At 37.4% G+C, this 22,147-nt stretch overlaps 1 protein-coding gene across 1 annotated transcript in view; it reads right to left on the bottom strand.

Annotated features, from left to right (window-relative positions):
* Window positions 1–22,147, bottom strand: part of RYBP (RING1 and YY1 binding protein) — a 63,619-nt gene that overhangs the window by 5,040 nt on the left and 36,432 nt on the right. Inside the window, exons 3-4 of the mRNA XM_032209420.1 lie at window positions 7,259–7,435; window positions 5,840–5,935 (exon numbers count right to left, since the gene is read on the bottom strand). Of these exons, the coding sequence (XP_032065311.1) occupies window positions 5,840–5,935; window positions 7,259–7,435 (273 nt within the window). The remainder of the gene's footprint in view (window positions 1–5,839; window positions 5,936–7,258; window positions 7,436–22,147) is intronic.

The following is a 22,147-nucleotide window of genomic DNA, read 5'->3' as shown; positions in this document are numbered from 1 at the left end:
AAAATGCTCAAAGCAACTATTATTTATTCAGATAGTTGCAAAAGTATTTTACAGAGTTGACAGAGTGAGATACAACTCATGATCCACTTGAGCTAGCAAAAGGTCAAGCTCAATATTCTTTTGCCAGGAAGCAAGGAATGTGGACATTAGTTCTCATTTTCCACATTAATGAAGTAACACCTGAAATAATTTGGTGGCAGTGATCAGATGAACTTTGATTTTTCTGTTAGTTTATAACATAACAAATGGGATGAATGGAAAACTTAGAAGAAAGGTTGTTTTTCTATACCGAGTCCACCGCATGTTAGTTGCATAGGCCAATCACAATTTTCTTATTTTTTTTTCAGAGAAAATGTTACTGTACTTAGAAATGTTCAAAGGTTACGAGTTAAACAAGTAAACAAATGTTTAGAAGAAACTGGCAACCAGTTGAACAATTAATTTATATAATTATATAATAAATTGTTGAGTGTATTTTGATATACACTTTATATGCTGCTGTCATCATATATGAATGGTAAAATTTCAAATTACGGTTCAAAAAACTTTGTGCAGGGTCTATTGAGTATTAGTCCAATACAGCCAAAATTAATGAAGCAACAAAGGTAAATCTAGGGAGCACACAGAACCATGAGGCATTTATTTCAGGGCAAGCTTAACCCAACCCATGGCAAAACATTCACCAATTATTTAATGAAATCTGAGAATTCTCTATGCTGCTGAAAGAGCAAAGATAATCAAAGAAATCAAAGTCCTACAGTGCCTCTCTTGACAGGTTTCATGTTGTTTCATTGGCTGTTTCATTGTTAAAAATCAGCCTTCAATCTATATTCTGTCATATAACCTGAATCTCACCAGAAAGAAAAATGCTTGAAAACAAAGTGTGATTCAGAGGCCACTGTGAACTAATGCAGTTCCATTCTTATAGCAAAATCAGAGACCCAAACACAAATTCATAATAGTCAATTGCAATATTAATGCACAAGGGGATATTATAATTTAGATATATTACTAAGACAATATAGGGAGGTATTCACCACTTAAGCAGAGGCTTATTAACATGATGTTTAATGAGTCTATGCCTTTCTGAAGCCACTGAATAAACCCCCTCCTGTTAAGTGGCTATTCCAACCTATTTGCAAAGATCAAGAGCACCTCCAAGGCACTGTGATAAACTGTCTAGGAGGATGAAGCAATAATCTAGTAGCATAATTCAGGGGAAAACAAGAATTATGAAACTGGGATAATACTCATAAGTATAAATAAAACTAACTCAACAGGAATGGGCCAAACAAAAGCAGACTAGAAGTGACATTACGTATGAAAGAAATGCACACATATACTGAGAGCCAGAAATTGGAGCATAAGGTTCCTGACAAAAGCATTTGGGTAAGAACCGTAGGAAGGGGAAACAAAAGATATTATTGTGATGGTGTGCTACAGACTATCAAGGAGGAACATGGGCAAACCTGGGCAAGTTACAGAATCTCAAAAGGAGACGTACAATAATAACGGGAAATTTCAACTACCAAATAATCTGTTAGAAAAACAACTGTGCCAACAAGAGGAAGATCTTGAAATTACTCTGTATCTTGCTGACTGTTTTCCTAGTCCTGTTTTTAATCCTAGATTCTCTACTCATATTTGTAATCAATAGGGAAGAGCTGGTTGAAGAGATAAAAGAAGTTTGAGAAGAAGTCATAGCAACACCTTAAGGTTTAAGATACTATAGAAAGAGAAATTGGGAGATAGCTGTTTGTGCACCGTAGATTTCAGACAGTGGATCTTAACCACTACACTGAACTAGCTTTGATTTGAGTTGATCAAACTAATGTAAATTAAATCAGCCCAGATCTGCTAAAAGTCAAGTGGTACATAATTTATTAAATTAAATTATGTACAAAACCCACGGAATCACTGGATTAAGAGCCATGGTGGTGCAGTGGCTGTGGCTTCCCAATCTGTTATCTTTGCTCTGCTATAGAATGGAGCTACGGAGCCACTGGCCGCAATTGCAGGGATCGCCAGGCAGTCATTAAATCTGAGCCGCAACTGACAGCGACTTGAAAATGGTGGGCATAATTGAAGCATGCAAAACCGCCGTGTCTGCTGCTGAGGCAGCAAAAAGACCTCCATAGCCTTCAAGGAATGCCAACAAACTCTATTTTTCCAAGCCAGTCCGTATAGAAAGGAGCTCCGAAGTCACTTGCCTCAATTGCTGGAATCATTGGTAGCCTTTGAAGCCACGCCACAACTGACAGCGGCTTTAAATAGTAGTGCAATTGAAGCGTTCTGCTGAGGCAGTAAAAATAAGACCTTAGCAGGCTCCAATGAGTACAAAAACACACTCCACAGCTCCAACAATTTACTCCAATTTCTCTACACCTATCTAGTGCTAATCCAGAGAAAAACCTAAATTACACTATCAAAACATTGATAACTCAAAGCCCTGAGCTCAAGTCTACGTCCTGCGAGCTGAGACTGAATTGAAAGACTGAGGACCGTTATCAGGGAGGTGTGTCTTCAGACTTTCAATTCAGTCAACGAGTTAACAGGCTAGAATAACCCATCCTGGACTCTCCCGTCAACACAATGGGGAATGCAGTATTTCAGGCTAATTCTGCCGACTGCCAGCAGTTCAATTCTCACTGGCTCAAGGTTGAGTCAGCTTTCCATTCTTCTGAGGTCAGTAAAATGAGGATCCAGATTGTTAAGGGGGCATATGCTGACTTTGTAAACCGCTTAAAGAGGGCTGTAAAGCACTGTGAAGAATTATATAAGTCTAAGTTCTATAAAGTGCTGATATTAATTGGATGCAACTGATGATTTGATTCAAAGGGTTAGTCTCCCAAATCCCATCTTGCTCTACTGAGCCTAAGTAAATATTATTAGATGGTTCTTCCCAAATTATTCACTTAGCTCTCAAACAAAACATTTCAAATTAACCAATTCCTTCATACTGTGGAATGAACAAAGTTTCATTTTTAATAATTCTAGCAGTAACACTAGAGCAGACTACAAATTGACAGGACAATCTAAAAATATCTCAAGCCTATCTATATATTTGTGTTGTCATGATCTTTAACTGGGCAAAATTGTACATCATAGGGCAACAATTTTTGAACCAAAGCAGTTCAAATGGGCTAACTTACAAAATGATCCAAAATGTGGGACCAATGACTCCTAGGGAATTAAATTTGGAAAACCTATGGCTGCTTCAATGCTACCGGCTCATACTGCACCCAGTGGCAGGTGAAAGCTCACTGATGTCCTAAGCACTGACAAATCTTGGTGCCCCCATCCTTTGTACATACTGTACAAATCTTGTTTTTTTTTCCTTTCTCAACTTTGTGGTGCCCTAAGCACGTACTTAGTCTGCTTAATGGTTAATACACCACTGACTGCACTTGTGGTCACCTGATCTTCATTTGCAACATTCTGGGATAGTTTTCCAGCCACTCTTGCACTTTCTCATTCCCTTCCCTAAACAGCAGAAGCCATTTAGCTGCCTGCTGGAATGGAATGGAATCTACTCCCTATCAGATTCCTACAAGGAAATACAAGGGAAACCTGGCAGGAAGTCAGAGATCTTTCCTGCTGCCATTGCTTTTTTGGCCATTCTATTCCTCTGTTTAGGTAAGGAAGTATCTCTGAAAGAATTCCCCAACAAGAGCCAGGTTGGCTAGTAACTTTTAAAGGTAACAAAATGGCAGCAAAGAAAACAATTCTGCTTGTATTGTTCTAAACCTTGCTTGCCTATTTCTCTTATTTCAACTACAATTTTTTTGCCAAAACATTTATGGATTTTGTATTCTCAAATCTTCTATCATCCATCTTTGTTTTCAGAGTCGTTACAACAGACAGTTTCAATCTAGTTGTGATGCTTCAGAAAATCCAAATAGCTGTATATTTGTTTTGATTTTGAGAAATTTAGACCTGATGGAAATGCTGGCTGAAGAAAGTCTGCTTTCATTTTATGGGAGAGATAGAATTTCAAGCCAGGGCTTGAATAGTTCAGTATCAGCCTCTAAACTGTCTAGGTAGTTTAGCAGCAATCCTTAAGGCAACAGGGAGAGCTAAAGGAGGGGTGCATTTACTGCAGGCTTAAGTAGATAGAATATCTAAAAATTGTGTCACAAAGGCAGAAAAATGACAGAGAAAGAATGCAAAGACTATTCCACCTCTCCTTAAATCGAATAAAGATTTGCAGTACTTGATGAGTTGCACAGAACTGAATTAAAAGATTATAAACAAAAGGAACATCCAGTCCTGCATAATGCTAAAATATTTTCATTCTATATAATGAAATTGTACAATTGTTAGCGCAGGGGTTTCCCTGAAAGGCAAACTGCAATGGCAGTTCCTCCTGAAGAAATTAGGTACTGGAAATTTAGTTTATCAACTGAAATAAGCCTTTAAATTACGTAAGATGTTACTATTTTGGTCGGCTACTATATACTTGTTTCATAATGAATTTAGATATTTAAATGACACTAATAGCTGTTTTATACAAAATCTTTGTAACACGTATTTTGTAACTTCTCTTCCAAATTAAATTATGATACAATTGCCTTTATTTTCTTTCTCTATTTTCCAAATAAGAACAAATAAGAAAATGATTGCACTATTCTTTTTTGTAGTAAGCAAATGTTATATGTATGTATGTATGTATGTATGTATGTATGTATATACTTTAAATATATACACACACACACACACACACACACACACACACATATATATATATATATATATATATATATATATATATATATATCAACTTACAATTGAAACAAAAATTTCTGTTCTGTTTTTCTTCACCTTTCTTGCCACAGTTGTTAAAGTGAATATTGCAATTGTTAATAACACGGTTGTTAAGTGAATTTGGCTTCCTTATTGACTTTGCTTGTCAGAAATTCACAAAAGGTGATCACATGACACAGTGCAACCATCATAAATAAGTGTCAGTTGCCAAGTATTTGAATTTTGATCATGTGACTATGGGGATGCTGCAATGGTTGTAAGTGTGAAAAACAGTCGCAAGTCACTTTTTTCAGTGCTGTTGTAACTTTGAACAATCACTACATGAACTGCTGTAAATTGTGGACTAGCTGTATTACAGTGAATAATGGATTTTCTTTCCTTATCAAGGATGTAATACTAGAATAAGAGTCTTTAGCCACCTCAGCCTACAGTGGATTAGCTCCTACTCTAAGTTACTAAAGAAGGAATGGAATTAAACAAATATATGAACTTTATTTACATACCATGTTTATACATAGGCATTCAACCCAAATTTAAAAAAATGGGACTACCTTTTCTCATTATGCTAAGAAACCAATAATATCCAATGGGATATGTATCAAAGAACTCATCAAAATTTATAGGATGGCTGATCTTGTAATAACAAAGTCATTATTAATCTGGCTAGCAATCTCTAAATCCCAGGAACTACAAATTAGGTATTAAGTTAGACTTTGATGTGGATCAACAATGTAGACTTGGACAGGTTATCCACATAATGCTCTAAAAGATAATCTGGTTTATTGCAATTGAAAGGTCAGGTCATCCCTGATGATTATGCAATAGTTACAAAATGCTCACTTACGATTTAGCACAAGTTAATATTTCATATTTTAATTTATTATATATTCTAAGTGTGAAATGAAATAGAATGAAACAGAAACACTTCAAATAAGATTTGAAGTATTATCACAAATATTATCACAAGCCTCAAAATGGTAAATTAAAGGATGGTCTGCAGGGGAAAAAAACTAAATAAAAGTTCCTGTACTTCCATAACCTTATAACTGAGCAATTCTTTATATTAAAAAGTTACCTTGAGGTGTGATTTGAGTCACTGGTCTTTGTTGTATTTCCAGATTGTATACTGTTTGCTTCACTAGGAGGATCTTTCACAATATCTGACTTTGGCCTGAAAAAGAAAAGTTAACAATACATTATAAATATACTGGTATTCTGGGAATATCATTCCTGAAACTGGGATAATTGGTAACCTAAAGGTAAACCTTTTTTGTGTGTGTGTATGTGTATCTACGTATATACATACATACACAGACAACTACATCTACATACATACATATGCATATATACATACATATATGTGTGTGTATACACATACATAAAAAGATACATCTTTATATAATTAATGCAGGTTTTATGCATTATTCATCTATGAAATCCATGAGAGTAGATCAATAAAGTCATGTGGAGAAGAAAATAAAATAAATTCATTCTAATGTTTTTAACAAGAATTGTATTTCTTTCTATTATGGGGAAATTTAACATGGCATGTAACTGTAAAATGAGGGCAGCATCCAGGAAAAAAACATGTAACTTGAATTACCGTATATACTCGAGTATAGGCCGACCCGAATATAAGCCGAGGCACCTAATTTTACCACAAAAAACTGGAAAAGTTATTGACTCGAGTATAAGCCTAGGGTGGGAAATGCAGCAGCTACCGGTAAATTTCAAAAATAAAAATAGATACCAATAATGTTTTTGAATATTTATTTCAAAGAAAAACAGTAAACTAGCGGTGTATTCAATGAAATACTTCACTCACCTCATGATGCTGATGTCCCGCTGTGATGATGATGTCCCGTGCAGCCGCGGGAGCGATGTCCCGCTTCCTATGACACACGGCACAGTGATTCCTATCATTGGATCACTGTACCAGAGGAGGTGGGACATCGCTATGTGGCTGCTTGCCATAACAAGGAGGAGGTGGGACATCGTTGCAGAGCAGCAGGAGGGGGAGGAAGGGGAATCGTAAGACAGCCCTGCATTACATTAGAACGTGAGGAGGGGGGATGGTGCGGTGCGCGCTGCGCAGCAAACTGACACAGAGGGAGGGGAAACTCACAGGGGCACTGGGCCATTCACGAGTGTCACCCAGCGGCATGGCCCCGCCCCTTTTTCTCCTCCATTTCGGGCAAATTTTTCACTGACTCGAGTATAAGCCGAGGCGGCTTTTTTCAGCCCAAAAAGTGGGCTGAAAAACTAGGCTTATACTCGAGTATATACAGTAAGTGGTAGAGTTGACAAAGGGAAGGAGAGAATTACTGTGGGATCACAATTTAGAAACCATTGCAAATTAGGATTAAGAATTCTTCAAAAAATATCAAGCTGTCTGGAATTTCAAGACTGGGAAAACAGATATGCAAATGCATAAGAGTTACAGCTACAAATTAGTTTGTCAGCACAACTTTTAATGGGTGATCCAGAAACATACTTAGTCTTCTTGTTGGTATTCTTCTTTATAACACTTTGACTAACTTCTTTTTCTTTGTCTGTTTTTTTCTCTTCTTGCTTTTCCACCTTTTCTTTCTTCTCCTTTTTAGGAGGTGGTGGTGTAGCATATTGCTGAGCAACTTGTTGTGCTACAAGCTGAGAATTTATCCTAGGTTTCCTATAAGATGGGAGGAAATAAAAAAGGAATATTCATTGTCGGTGGCTTTATTAAAACAAATGGGCAACTGGTGAAAAAAATATCAATAAAAGAAGTGTTTTATCAAAGTAAGCAATGCTTAATTTTAATTAGCAGAAATATAATGTCTAAAATTTTTAAACACTACATTCACCAAAATATTGAACATCCCTCATATTTAAAATAGAATTCTAGCCCATGCTTGTTTTGAAGAACACTCATACATTTCTCAAAAATATATGAATGTAATAATTTCATTTAAAATATGGAGATATGAAGATGTACTCTGTGGGCTAATGCATACTCTGTACACCATGATGTTTTCAAAGTTATTTCATTATTTCATTACATGGACACAGCTATTTTGTTGAACAACCAAGAATAGAGTTAGTAATGTCTCATTTAACTATAATCAATCAGAATAAATCCTTCTTCCTTAAATTTAAAAGCTGAAAGTCTGTCAATCAGAGCAAAGTTAAGACAAACAATACATTCAGAGTGTCATAATTAGAAGTCATGTCTCTACCACTCTCCAACTGGTACTGATACTGAACGCCACTTTCTGTAATTTTCTATAATTGTTATAACAATAATGACACTTAAAACTGAGAGCAACTAAAAAACTACAATTTGGAAAGGCTTTTTTAGAATTTCTGCAAACAAAAGACATAACATTGGCCAGTCATCATCACTATAAGAAGTAAGCTGCTATGTGGCAGCTAGTAACCTATTATCCAAGAGTAAGAAAACAAAATTCATAAAGTCTTTGATTCAGGTCATGGTTTCTTTCTTGTCTACATTCTGATCACCAGATTTTTAAGGATATAACAGAACTGGAAATGTTATGAAGTGTTCTACTAAAATGACTGGGCTCAAAAATCTTTATTTCATGAAAATACTGTTTGGAACTTTTTTGTTTGTGAAAATATTTGACAGCAGATATTACTGAGGTATATACAATCACACATGACTTCTTGGAGACTGGTAGTGAAGGAGAACTTGCCAAATCATGTAACAGCTTGTTCCCCTGGTTGGCAGTTTGTACAGACGGGACGGTCCTCCTGATATCAACCCAGAAGTTCCTTCCTTTAGTTTTAACCCAATCTATTACCCTCTGGAACAATAGGGAATAAGTTAATTTCTTCTCCTCTGTGACAGCTCTTCAGATATTTTAAGAGTATCAACTTTCTCTTCTGTGAGCTAAAAATACTAGATCTTTTCATCATTCCTCAAAGGGCTGGGTTTCAAACCTTTCACTATCTAATGTTTTCAGCTCCACTAGATATACCAGACCATGAAATCAACCCTACAGGATGTCTACAGCAACTTTTATTTGAGATTGGCTATAACAGAGTCTTGCAAGTTTAATTTTTCTATACTTTCAGCATTTTCTTTTTATAATTCAATGAATTAGATAAATATCTGTCTGAACTGCTTTCAAATATTACCTGGAAATTCTGGACTAAAAGTAGCCTCATTGCCTTGCCAACAGTCAGCTTATCTCTGCAACATTATCCTTCTTAGCGTCTACATTAGTACTGCTCTGAATTTGCTCCAATGTTATTGTCCTTTTTGAATGTGGTGACCACAATTGAACACACTACTTCAAACAGAATCTAACCAGAACAGGATAGAATGGAACAATTACTTCCTGTGATCTGGACCTTATACCTCTGTTGCCATTAACTTGTTGCATCCCAAAATAATATTTGCCCTTTAACAACTGCATTAGACTACTTACTTGTTTAATTTGTGGTTTACAAGGGCACCCATATACTTTTCATAAAGATTAAGGTTCCCCTGTCTAGTTGTATCTGACTTGGGGGAGAGGGGCATGGTGCTCATCTCCCGTTTCTTAGCCAAGGGAAAAAGCATTGTCTAAAGACATTTCCATGGTCATGTGGCCAGCATGACTATACACTAAGGCACACAGAACTCATGTTTACTGTCAAACCAGAATATATCTTGTAGAAGAGCTAGCTGATTGCTAACAGAAATCCCGATTCATATTCAAAACAATTCCTTACCCAGGCAGGTTTTTGTAAAATGAAGCAAAGATTTGTTAACCAACTACAGATAGTCTTCAACTTACAACCAATCACTTACTGAACATTTGAAGTTATGACAGGACAACATGGAGGAGAACTTACAACCTGGAAGCAAACTTCTAATGATCATTGCCTACGATATGATCACACTTTGAGCACTCAGCAACCAGGCCGCATTTATGGCCATTTGTAGCACCTCGTAGCCATATGAACATGTTTTATGATGGTTTTCTTAAAAATCTGCATTTGCTTCCAGTTTTTGGCAAAACTGCATCATAGCAAACTATCAGTTCGTTTAATGAGTGCCACAAAAAGGTCATAAAACTGGGTTAGACATATGACCAATCCACTTTATGACCATGAGGGAGAGACTCCATTACAGTGGGAACTCAAAGGCTATTTATAACTGTACAGACAGGTATTTGCAATTATTAACTGGGGGATAAAAATCAATCAATATTCAAAATATTTTCTTTACATTTTCTACCTGTCATATAAACTGTACCGCAACAGTCATTTCAAGGATAAAAGTTTTAAGAGTAAAAAGTTAGAAACAGCAGATGCCTGGAGGATCTGTTTCATGGAGAAGACGTCTTTCAAGCGAAAGTACTTTTCCTAAGGGATTGAAACCAATGTGGGGAACAGATACAATCTACTTCAGAAGCCTGATTAAATCACTGTAGTATAATCTTTGCTTCTACTTTCAAACTACTTCATAGCAGTGTCCACAGCAACCTCATTGTTGTGAGGTTAACTACAACAAATAATTAATTACAATAAAGAACTATGTATGTGAGAGCAGTAATTCAAAAACTCAGGATTAATTATGGGCTATATATTAACTTCCCAAGCACAGCCCAGGTGTTGTCCACTCCACATTGATGTTATGCTGATGGCACCTGACTAATCATAAATTTAAATAAATATAGTTATTGCTTTAAATTCCTAACTGAGCAGAGGAAGTGGCACTTTTCACTTTTTAAGGTACTTACTTTGTTTAAATTCTTACTTTGCCTTAATTGATAAGAGCATTGTTGAGAAAACACCTAGTCCACATTTGTTCTCTTCTGATGCTTCTTCAATCTATTGCCTATTCCACGTTTTATTTAATTTCCCTCAATTAAATGGGCTCTCTATCCCATTATTTTAGAACAATTAGGATCTTTGTCTTGAATGAAATCACATTGGTAGGACAAAGTAACAACTTTGTTTTCCTTCACAAAACCCTAACCCTAACTGCAAACTGTTTCATATGCTGAGCAAATAAACATTTTGTGCTTTTATGCTACTCGTAAATTATTACCAAAGACTTCATACTTCAAGTCAATAAAATACAGATGTCTTCAACAGAACTTCACAATTTGTGCAATTATAGGCTAAGAATTAGATATATATTTTGCAGTGTTGTATTTATATTCAAAACATCAGTCACAATTTTAACTGAATGAATGCAATTAAGAATGCTATCTGAATTAAAATAAAGAAAATGTACATTATAATATCATAAGCATAAACAGAAATTTGAAACAGAAAAAATGAAAACATCTTTATATTTCTGTGTTTTTAAAAATATAGAACACTTTTTAATACATAATTAAACCATGGGGACTTTGGTTGTTGCATAACTTCATTGCCCAATTAGGTAACATCAGTGCTAGAAGGAAGTTGGGGTTTGCTCAGACAAACAATCAAACAGCAAGCAACTTAATGAAAGAACAGGTACAGGTGCATCTAAAGTAGTGGCATCAAAATGGATTGTGCAACTAGGCAATAAGCCCATCCCTTTTAACACATCACATACATTGCACACATATGAAACTGGTGGTTTGCTTGGTCATGCATGCTATTCTATAGCTTGTGTTTTTCACTGTAGGTGCCCTGATAAAGTGACAAGTGCGTGAGATGGTCTTTAGAAGTCTATAGGTTACCCATTTTAAATTTCCAACAAAGAAAAAATGACTACAAACTCTTTTTAAATATTCTCTTGCATGCCCAATAAATGTGGGGGGGACGGGACTTTTAGTTGAGTAAGTTTCATCTTCATAAAAAAATCATACAATGTAGGCATCTGCAGAATGTTATATGAATACCTAGAGGGATATAAATGCATGTTATACATGATAGGGGGCACGTATCATGATGCTGCTATTATGCTATTTAATGTGAGATATTGTAATTTTTTAATTCACAGGTTTTGCAAATAACTAATATATATCTTAACAAATATAAGCCACTTAAGAGTCAAATCACCTGTAGGTGACACGAGCAGCTTATAAGTTTAGTAAATAAATAATACTTTGCTTTATTAAAAATACACTATAGTTGGAAAAATTCAAATCTCATTTTAAAACTAAAATAATTTAGGCACCTGGACCAAATTGTAAAACCAAGATATATTTTAATGAATACACTGCCATGTTGCAATTTATGCAATCTAAATTCCTCTTATAATAACTAAATGCTTGGCAATTAGACTGATCTAATATTTTAATATGTCAATCTGCCTTTGACTACAATCAATCAGAAAGGTTTACTGCAATTTTCAAATATGAATTATCCCAAGGTGTAACTCATATGAATAATAAATGAAATTATACTTTCATCCTAATAGCTCCAAATATCATATGCATTTTATGCTACTCGTAAATTATTACCAAAGACTTCATACTTCAAGTCAATAAAATACAGATGTCTTCAACAGAACTTCACAATTTGTGCAATTATAGGCTAAGAATTAGATATATATTTTGCAGTGTTGTATTTATATTCAAAACATCAGTCACAATTTTAACTGAATGAATGCAATTAAGAATGCTATCTGAATTAAAATAAAGAAAATGTACATTATAATATCATAAGCATAAACAGAAATTTGAAACAGAAAAAATGAAAACATCTTTTATGAAGTAAATTCAAGAGAACTACTAGTAAAAATGAAACCAAGCCCCTACCATTATGTCTTAAGCAGTAATTCTTCTCCTAGTGATTTATTACTTGATTTCTTGTGTTCAATAGAGAATTGAAGTCAAAATACATGTTAGTGATAAAACTGAAAGTCAGAAAGTTACCCACCACATCTTATGAGGAACAGAATTTGGAAGAAAGCCTAAAGTGTAGTTTTTCACATTTTTTTAAAAATAGCGAGCTGCTAAAGACTGGACTACTGTAATGCGCTCTACATGGGGCAGCCTTTGAAGAGCATTCGGAGACTGCAGCTTGTCCAGAATGCAGCCACGCGAGCGATTGTGGGTGCACCTCGGTACACCCATGTCACACCTATCCTCCGCGAGCTGCACTGGCTGCCTATTGGACTCCGGATGCGCTTCAAAGTGCTAGTCATTACTTTTAAAGCCCTACATGGTATCGGACCTGGGTACTTGAGAGACCGCCTTCTGCCAATTACCTCCTCAGGACCGATTAGATCCCACAGATTAGGCCTCCTCCGGATTCCATCAACTAGCCAGTGTTGTTTGTCGAACCCCCCGGGGGAGGGCCTTCTCTGTGGCTGCTCCGGCCCTCTGGAACGATCTCCCCGTGGAGATCCGGACCCTCGCCACCCTTCAGGCTTTCCGCAAAAAACCTGGCTGTTCCGGCAGGCCTGGGGCTGATGAGTTCCCAGCCCCACTCGAATTGTTGCGGCTGTTGATGAGTTTTTAATCTGTTTGTATTTGTCTGTCTTTTCGTTTTTTGTATTTCCCCTTTCCCCTATTTAGTTTGTTAGCCGCCCTGAGTCCCCTCGGGGAATAGGGCACCATACAAGTTCAATAAAAGCTAAAGCTAAAGCTAAAAATAACTTACAGATATTAGCATATGAATCCTTTAAGTCAATGCATCAAGCTGGAAATGATATTCATTTTAATATTTACTTTTCCCCGTAAAGCTAATAGGATTTTTAAATATCAGTTTATGTTAATTTTTATCTTAAAAAGTTGATATATTTCCACCCCAAAATAAAGAAAGTTTCCTTGGTGTCATTTTTCCAACTTATTTAAACTTTTACTACTACTATTACAGTCATGTTGGGAGCTTCTATTTAGCCCTTATAAAAGTTCTACATAATTCCGGTGTAAATCATCATATGCATGCTTGTAAGTTCCTTAACATTTTTGTTCCAAAATCATTTTTTCTGAAATTATTTCTGTACATGATATTAGAATACTTTCTGGAATTGCTCGGTTTCAAGCTTAAAAATTCAACTTAAAAGGTAAGAATTATAAGAGTTACAGGATTGTGTATTCATGATCTTACAGGTGCTGGAGTTTTGTTAAAAAAAATCTTTAGCCAAAGAATTCCCATTTATAAATTAGAATATGGTACCTACAGTTTCTTCAACATTGTGACCCTGTATTCTAAGAGGTTCTGAAGGACCTAGAGTGGCCAGGAAGAAAGTATGAAGCAGGAAGGAGGGGTGGGTGGGTTCAGGGATAGTAGCATCTTGTCTTATTTATCATTTCTCTAAATTAACTCCCATGGCTATGGGTTAAGTGGTGAATAGCTGTTTCCAAGCCGTCTGGCTTCTCTCCATGAATTCACAGCTGCTTTAATACAGCCAATCTTGCATGTGCACAGCAGGCTCTGACAGCAGCCTGCCAAGCTTCTTCCCTCTGCTCCCTCAGCATTCATCACAGTCATCACAACACAGGCAACCCTGCCCAAACTACCACCGACACAAACACTGCCAGTTCTCTGCAACAGTACAGGAAGTGACTGTTTGAGATCTAGGGCAGTATAAGCATAAGAAACAAGAAAGAAGAAAAAAAACCATAATATTGCCATCTAGAACAAGACGTAACAAGATGGTATCTGTTAAAGAAGGCACTTCTCTTACATAACTTTTTGTTCCTCAAATTCATTATTCTGAGGAACAGTACCTTGAATGTCTTTCTCATAGAAATGCTTACTGATGGAGGAGTTGTCAGAAGCTTCAAGTCAGTCTTGACAATTAGTATCTGCCTAGACTAGTGCTTGCAGTTTTCTTGGCAAGATTTTCAGTGTTTTGCCACTGCTTTTTTCCTGGAGTAACTGGCCCAAAGTCACCCAGCTCGATTTGAACCTAAGGCAGATGTTTTCCACTTTTTAAAGCTTGTGCCTTAAATCACTATACCAAACTCACTTAATAAATAAATAAATAATGCAAACATAAGAGAACCATATACAAGTAACTTTTGAAGGTCTATATTAAGAAGGCAGTAAGGGATTATGGTTCAATTGGTACATACTCTTAAATTGAACTGTCATAAAAATATTTTATTTCATTGTTGCCAAAGGTCAGGTGATGAGGGGAAAGAATGGCCCAGAATGCATATATATATATATATATGGGCCAGTCTTAGCCTTTATTAGCCTAACTATTTAAGCAAAAACCATAACTTGGACAAAATCTTCATGAATCCATATCCTAAACTGCCTTCCTTTTATAATTTATCCCTTTTAAAACATATAATATATCTGATCATGTCATCTAAACAACTAACTAGTCAGATTCATTCTTCATTTTTATAAGAAAGATTTAAGGTTCAAACTGATTGCTTTAAGCTTAATGTTATATTCAGTCAGTCTTGTCACATATACTTTAAAAGTGTGCTGGTTGCTACCCACCCCCAAACATTTCCATGTATACATTTGAACTTTTTCCACCAGGCTCATATTGCCATTTCTATTCTTACACACCTGGCACTAATGCCCATTTTCTCCAAGTGCTATCTCGAAGTATCCAGGAAATGGTTATTTTCCTGGTTAAGAGAATGTCCTATTTTAGATTGATGGTTCATCCACACCGGGCAAAATATGACATCTATTTTATCTTTTAGTAAAGTAGCTTGCTTAATGACCCTAATTTTAGTTTGCTTAACAATCCTAATTGACACTGGAATTTCTGTCATTAAGCAAAGTAATTGTCAGGCAATTACTCAACATGACCTCACTGTTTAGGGCAATTTTGGTAGTCCTGGGTGCCATTAGCTAGGATCAACCATCCTTAGTCAAGGACCCTATACTTCTTTAACGCCTCCAGCTATCTGCCCTAGTACATAAAGCCGTTTAAATGCCCTTCCAACATCAGCCATGGAGGGCAACCATAAAAATTCTACCTGTTCCTCTTTATGGTCAACTCTTTATGACTACTTAATCTCTCCCTTATATTCCTGTTATTAAGAATGATTTCTGAATGCTCAAAGTTATTTTATTTAAAATGTTTACACTCTGCTAAAAGTCCATCTATCTCTCTAAATATAGCAAAGTTTTGTTCTACTGTTTGTAAATTATGGCAAGGCCTAACAAATTGATATCCAAATAAATGCTTGTGCTTCAGACATTGGATTTTTTTTACTTTTTTCTATTACATGTTTTTTTAAGCATTCTGGGCATGAATGTCCAGGTTCAAATTATCCTTCTTTGGACACATTGTATGAAGACCTAGGTCTCTGATAAAGCCTCTAATGCTGGGAAAAGTGGAAGGAAAGAGAAGACAATGACCAGTAGCAATGTGGATGGATTCAGTTGAAAGTCTCACTGAAACTCCAGGTTAAGGGTAGATTGTAATAGATAAAATATTTATCTAAGTGATCACTAAGAGCTGAAAACAACTGGCTAGCATATAAATTAATCAATCATTTAAATATAGCTCTACTTCAAGTTTATGTTTTAACTACCTCATTATGCAGACAATAAAATCAAACAATAAAAATGAAGAAAGTATTAGACTGATAAAATTGTTTGGTTTAATGAAGTTCTCCTAACATTTTGTACATTTCTTCGTAAGTGCTTTACTCACAACAAACTGAATTTTTTTTCTTATGACGATGAGCCAGGAGACTTTCATGTTGAAAGATTTCTAGTGAAAACCCTCTATTAATATATCTAACTTGTCCCTACCTATCTGTGGTGGGTTTCAAATTTTTTTACAGTGACTGGCTGGGAGTGGCTTGGTGGTTGTGTGACTGGGTGGGCATGGCCAACTTATAAAATGTGGTGAAACTCACTTAACAACACTCTTTCTTAGCAACCAAAATTTTGGGCTCAATTGTGATCCTAAGTTTTCTTTCTTTCTTCTTTCTTTCTTTCTTTCTTTCTTTCTTTCTTCTTTCTTTCTTTCTTTCTTTCTTTCTTTTCTTTCTTTCTTTTCTTTTCTTTTCTTTTCTCTCCCTCTTTCTTCCTTCTTTCCTTCTTTCTCTTTCTTTCTTTCTCTCCCCCCCCTCTCTGACACACACACTCCCCTTCCAGTTGGTGAAAAATTGTGTTTTGCCAGCTGGGAGTCTGGCAAATAAGCCTCACTATCCATTTAAAACTAACTCTTATCACCCTACACACATTTAACTGGAGTGAGTGGGGTAGGGGGTGATTTTCATGGGGGCAGAAGGGGGAATTGGCACTGAAGGCTTCACTCCAAGATGCCCCCGTCTTCCTACCTATAGCCATAGGCATTGAAAGCCTGAAAATGCCCCCCCCCCCGCGTTTTCATGAGGGCAAGTGGCTCCACAAATTGCATCGGGGAATCGGGCCAGTGGGCAGCGATGACTGGAAAGGAGAGACATTTCGGGGCTCCTGCTCTGCTTCCAGGAGGGCTTAGGCGGTGGTGGCAGTCCTGGGGAGTGAAGTCATTGTGGTCATTGTCTCCCCTGAGCTGCCCGCTGAGCTTCTGAGGCACCTGTCGCTTGCAGCAGGAGGAGGAGGGGCGGCATAAAGCAGCACTACCTTAAACCAAAGCCCCGGAGTAACTGGGAAAGAAAGCCGCGCTTGGAACCTGCCAAAAACGGCCGCTCAAAAACCATAGCTTTCTTTCCCAGTTACTCAGAGGCTTTGGTTTAAGGTGGCGCTGCTTTATGCTGCCCCTCCTCCTCCTGCTGCACTATATATTTTTTCTTCCAGAACGGCAGGGGGGGGGGGAACCCTCACCTCCGAGCTCCAACACTGTAGCTCTGCCAGAAGAGGGGGGAGAGACGGTGGACTCCTGCTTGCCAGCAGGGATTACTGGGTCTTGACTGCCTCGTGCAAGTACTGTAGGTGTGTTGTTACACACACGCGCACACACACCATTTCCCTCATGTCTGCCATTGACAGCGATCAAAGAAAAGAAAGCACGGGGGCTTCTTCCAACAGCCGAGGAAGGAAGAGGAGCAGACAGAGGCTTCGGCTATTGGAAGAAGCCCCTGTGCTTCTCTTTGACAACCGCTTCACTTGCAGTGGGGTGGGGAGAAATCAGGGGAAGAGAAGGAAGCAGTGAGGGAAGGCTTTTTCAGAGGAGCCCATGCCAGAGCAGCGTTGAAGCCCGATCCAGCATAGGCTCATCTGAATGTCCTCCCCCCCGTTTCTTTCTTTTTGAGAAGCAGTTTGCAAAGTCCCGGTTTTGCAAGCCGCTTGTCAAAGAGAATAAAGCGGCGGGGAGGGCTTCTTCAGACGAGCCCAGGCCAGAGCAGCATTGAAGTCCGATCCAGCCTGGGCTTGTCTGAAGAAGTAACCCCCCGCTTACTTCTCTTTGAGAAGCACCCCGTTTTGCAAACCACTTGTCAAAGAGAAGGAAGCACAGGCTTCTTCCAACTGCCGAGTCCTCCGCTCCTGCTCGTTCCTTGGCTGTTGGAAGGAGCCCACATTTCTCTTTGACAGCCACCTCGTTTGCAATGGGGTGGAGAAAAATCTATGGGTTAGAGGAGGGAGAAGGACGAGCTTCTGCTACGGATGGCCTTTCCTCCCTCTAATGCATGGATTTCTCCTCCCACCCCATTGCAAACGAGGTGGCTATCAAAGAGAAGGAAGCGCAGGCTTCTTCCAATCGCCAAGTCCTCCGCTCCGGCAAGTGGGTGGGCAGGGATGCATGGTACGGACAGGCAGGGAGAGAGAGGGGGGGAAAGAGATGACTGGGTGGGTGGGGGGAGCGAGCAGGGGCAGGCCAGGGGAGAGACTGTTATCTGTACGGGGCCTCCAGCTCGGTCCACAAACATACGCTTGATTTCTGCTAACAGTAGGGGCGGACCGGTGCAGACCAGTAAAAACCCACCACTGCTACCTATTCAGAAAACATGGGATATCCTAAGCTCTTTATATGCTAAAACCTTTAAACATTTCTAACAAAAGACTTAACAGTATTGTATCTTCTTAAAGAGAATGTTGAAAGTATAAGAAGTCATTGTTCCTGGCTCCACCTGGAAATTTATTTTTTCAGGCCCAATCTACTATCTGGTTTTGCTACAATGTCCACTATTCTTCTGAAATATGTTAATTCTCCCAAACACTTTTCTTCTTTTTAGTGTCATTTTTTCAGAAACTCTGTAGAATGAACTTATGTTTCCTTGGCATAAATATCCATTATTTTACCTGCGTGTTGCTCTATTGTAGTTGGAAAGAAAATAGGAGAAGACGCTGATATTCCTCTTTTTCTTCCATCATCCATTTCTTGGTCTGCTTTCAAATTTTTAAAAGTCATGGTTTCTTTCCTCATCTTTAAAAAGCCAAAGTAAAGCAGACTGAAGCTGAATCTTTGTTTACTTCTTTTTTAAAAAGGGATGTAATAATTAAATTCTTGTGTACCCTGTTTCCCTGAAAATAAGACCTCCCCAGATAATAAGCACAATCAGGCTTTTGAGCGCATGCAGTAAAATAAGCCTCCCCAAAAATATTGCAACACAGCAGCAACAATGAGGTGACCACATTCACCACCTCCTGCACCTCAAAAATAATAAGGCCTCCCTGAAAATAAGGCCAAGTGTTTATTTCAGGGGTCAAAAGAAAATAAGACGCTGTCTTAATTTTGAGGATATACAGTAGTTATTTTTCAGTAAAATATTTAATAAACTGATAATTTGGTCAAATTAATAGTTTCTAGATAAAGAAAAAAGATATGTTTCCTACATAAACATAGCTGGATCAATCACAGCCATTCATCTTACATATGATTGAAAATAAAGAAGCAACCCCCAGTGCAGTTTTGAATTTCTCCCTTGCCATCTTCAACCACTGTACTGTAAACAAATTTAGAAATGTGCAATTTAAGCATCTGAGGTAATTTTATGGAACTAAGAATGAAACATTTAAGGAAAAATGTTGATCACAAAATGTTATTGGCTGGTCAAAAAGAAACTTCTGTCCTATAACATCAAGTGAAGCTCTTCCTGCTGATATAAAGCCAAAACTAAGTCACTGGGGAAAAGGGGGAAATGGATGCATGTCAGGCCAGCTGAAAGGTGTGCCACAATATAATGCATTCTGATTTGTGTATACTTGTAATCACATGCATGTAACAGATGATACAATGGAATAAATGGGAGTATAGCTCTTGAATATTATAAGAATAGTGTCTGGATGCTGCTCTGGAGCTTTTCAAGTAAAGTAAGCAGGAAAGAGGAAAATGAGAAAAAATCAAGAAAAAGAAAAGTTAGAAAATTCCACACACATTCACTAAGAGTAAGGATATGGGTTGAAATTATTTATTTATAATAATAATTATATAATAATAATAATAATAATAATAATAATTTATTCCATTGCCGCTTTATTTTAAAGTATATTACTAAGAAATAAATAAAATGGTGCAACATATACATGGAATAAATCTGATCAGTTCTTGTTCAAAAATGAATATAATGATATACAACATTCATCTCCCTTCAGCTTTAGAAACACATTGGATTAAATAAAACTTTGAAAGTCCTTTCAAAATTCAATTCATTAACTGCTAGTTTTATAGGGCTATAATGATAAAATTATGTTTTATTGTTTAAAGCCATTCAACTAAATTTGTATTTAGTTGAATGGCTTTACTCTCTATGTAAATCTATAGGTTGTGTGTATCAAACTGATTTAATCATTACATACTACATTCCACTACTGACCAGTAGCAATAGTGTTTTATTGATTAGTTATAAGCCCATGTCATAATACAAGAGGTTAACAAAACCACCCACAAGACAATAACTCAAAGCAAATATTCAGCTTACACAGTATATTCTTATCACATGAGTAAACACCCCCCCCCCCTAAAATCTTGGAAATTTTAGTAATAAAATCATTTTTTAAAATTTTAAATTACATTTATAGTACTTCATCCATTTCAGAGTACCAGTCTTGCTGAGAGTAGTAGTATCTTTTTGAGCTTCTATCTCAAGGTTTATTTGAGCAACATTTTTGTAACCTGATCAGGTACTGTTAAAAAAGACACAGAAAGCTTACAACTCCTCTAATGTAATTTGTAGTCACTCTGAGCATATTTACACTTATAAATTGTATAGCTTGTAAGCTGTATTTTTAGAAGATACCTAACAGCTTGTAGTGCTTGTCTATCTTCAACAGAGCACAAGCACAGAAAGTACTGAGACTGCATTGAATGTGCCTGATGATCTACTCTATGGTAGAGCTGGGATGGATGTAATACAACTCTCTTAGTTTTTCTTGATTTCTCAACAGCTTTTGATTCAATCTGATAATCTTCCTAAAGCCGTGACGGCAAGCCCATGGCACACGTGCCAGAGGTGGCATGCAGAGCCCTCTCTCCTGGCACACACCGTCTCCCCAGGTCAGATCTCTGTGGCATTTCTTTTGTGAGCTTCTGTTTCCCTGCAAACAATGAAACAGAAGCTCATGAAAGCAAAAAATCTTACCTCTTGCTGTGCTGCCAATGTTGGGATGCCCCGCCTCCCTCTGGCCAGCTGCTCTTCAGGTATTTGCTGAGCATGCATGCACGTCCACGCATGCACACGTGCAAGTGCACGTGTGTGTGCTCACATGTCCATGTTTGGCCATGTGTGCACACATGGTTTGGGCACTCAGTGTCTAAAAGGTTCGCCATCATTGTCCTAGAGAACTATAGGGAATAGGGCTTGGGAAATATGCTTCTTCTTTCTCTGCAGCTGCTTCTATTCAGTGTCCATGGAGGATAGGGAGTTGATTCCAAAGTCCCAAAATTTTGGTCTCCAGTCTTTTGGAGACTGCTCTTCTTTACTCTGTTTCTATCTACCATTTTCTACCTATTTTTAATTGGAAAGGCATCTTGAGTCATCCTGAAAATGGACAGCTCAATAATTTGATGAATTAATGAAAAATTAATAATTGTACAAATTACTTATATGTGACCCATAAAATAGGTTTTCCCCTTTTTGCGCCATTTGACCTCTGTATTTTTCCTCTTTTCTTTCTTTCACTGAAAGGAAGAATTGCAATTTCTTTTTGTTAAGCTTGTCAAAAAAATTTCATCTAGAACACATTTCAATATTCAATCTCAAACAACTCTATGCCTGCCCATCTTACATAGATAACAGGCAGGTTTCTTACATTACTGTTCAAAGGATTAAAGAAATTAAAAGATCTGATCAAACCGCTTGCTAGCAAAAGGGATGTTGGTCTTACACTCCTTCTCAGTGTGCTGACAGACAATCCAAAGAATGGGTTAATTCTGCCTTTCTGCCCAGAGACTGACTCCTTTTAAACTTTGTAGCCATGCCTCTCTTGACTGTGCCCCAGATTTTGATGAAGGCTTAGTGTTGACTTGATGCATTACTGATCCTGTTATCCACTCCTGGACTCTGGACCAGACGGTCACCAGGGTGGGGTTAGATTCTCTCTCAGCATACTAAGGAGCGTAGCAGGTAAGACCAACCCCCTTCTCCAGTGTACTGAGCAGAGAATCCAAAGAATGGGACATACCAAAGCCGGCTTATCC

This window comes from Thamnophis elegans, chromosome 2 (genome assembly GCF_009769535.1).
Source record: "Thamnophis elegans isolate rThaEle1 chromosome 2, rThaEle1.pri, whole genome shotgun sequence".
Lineage (NCBI taxonomy): Eukaryota > Metazoa > Chordata > Lepidosauria > Squamata > Colubridae > Thamnophis > Thamnophis elegans.
The sequence above is the reverse complement of the archived record's forward strand: the minus strand, read 5'-3'. Positions and strand labels throughout refer to the sequence as shown.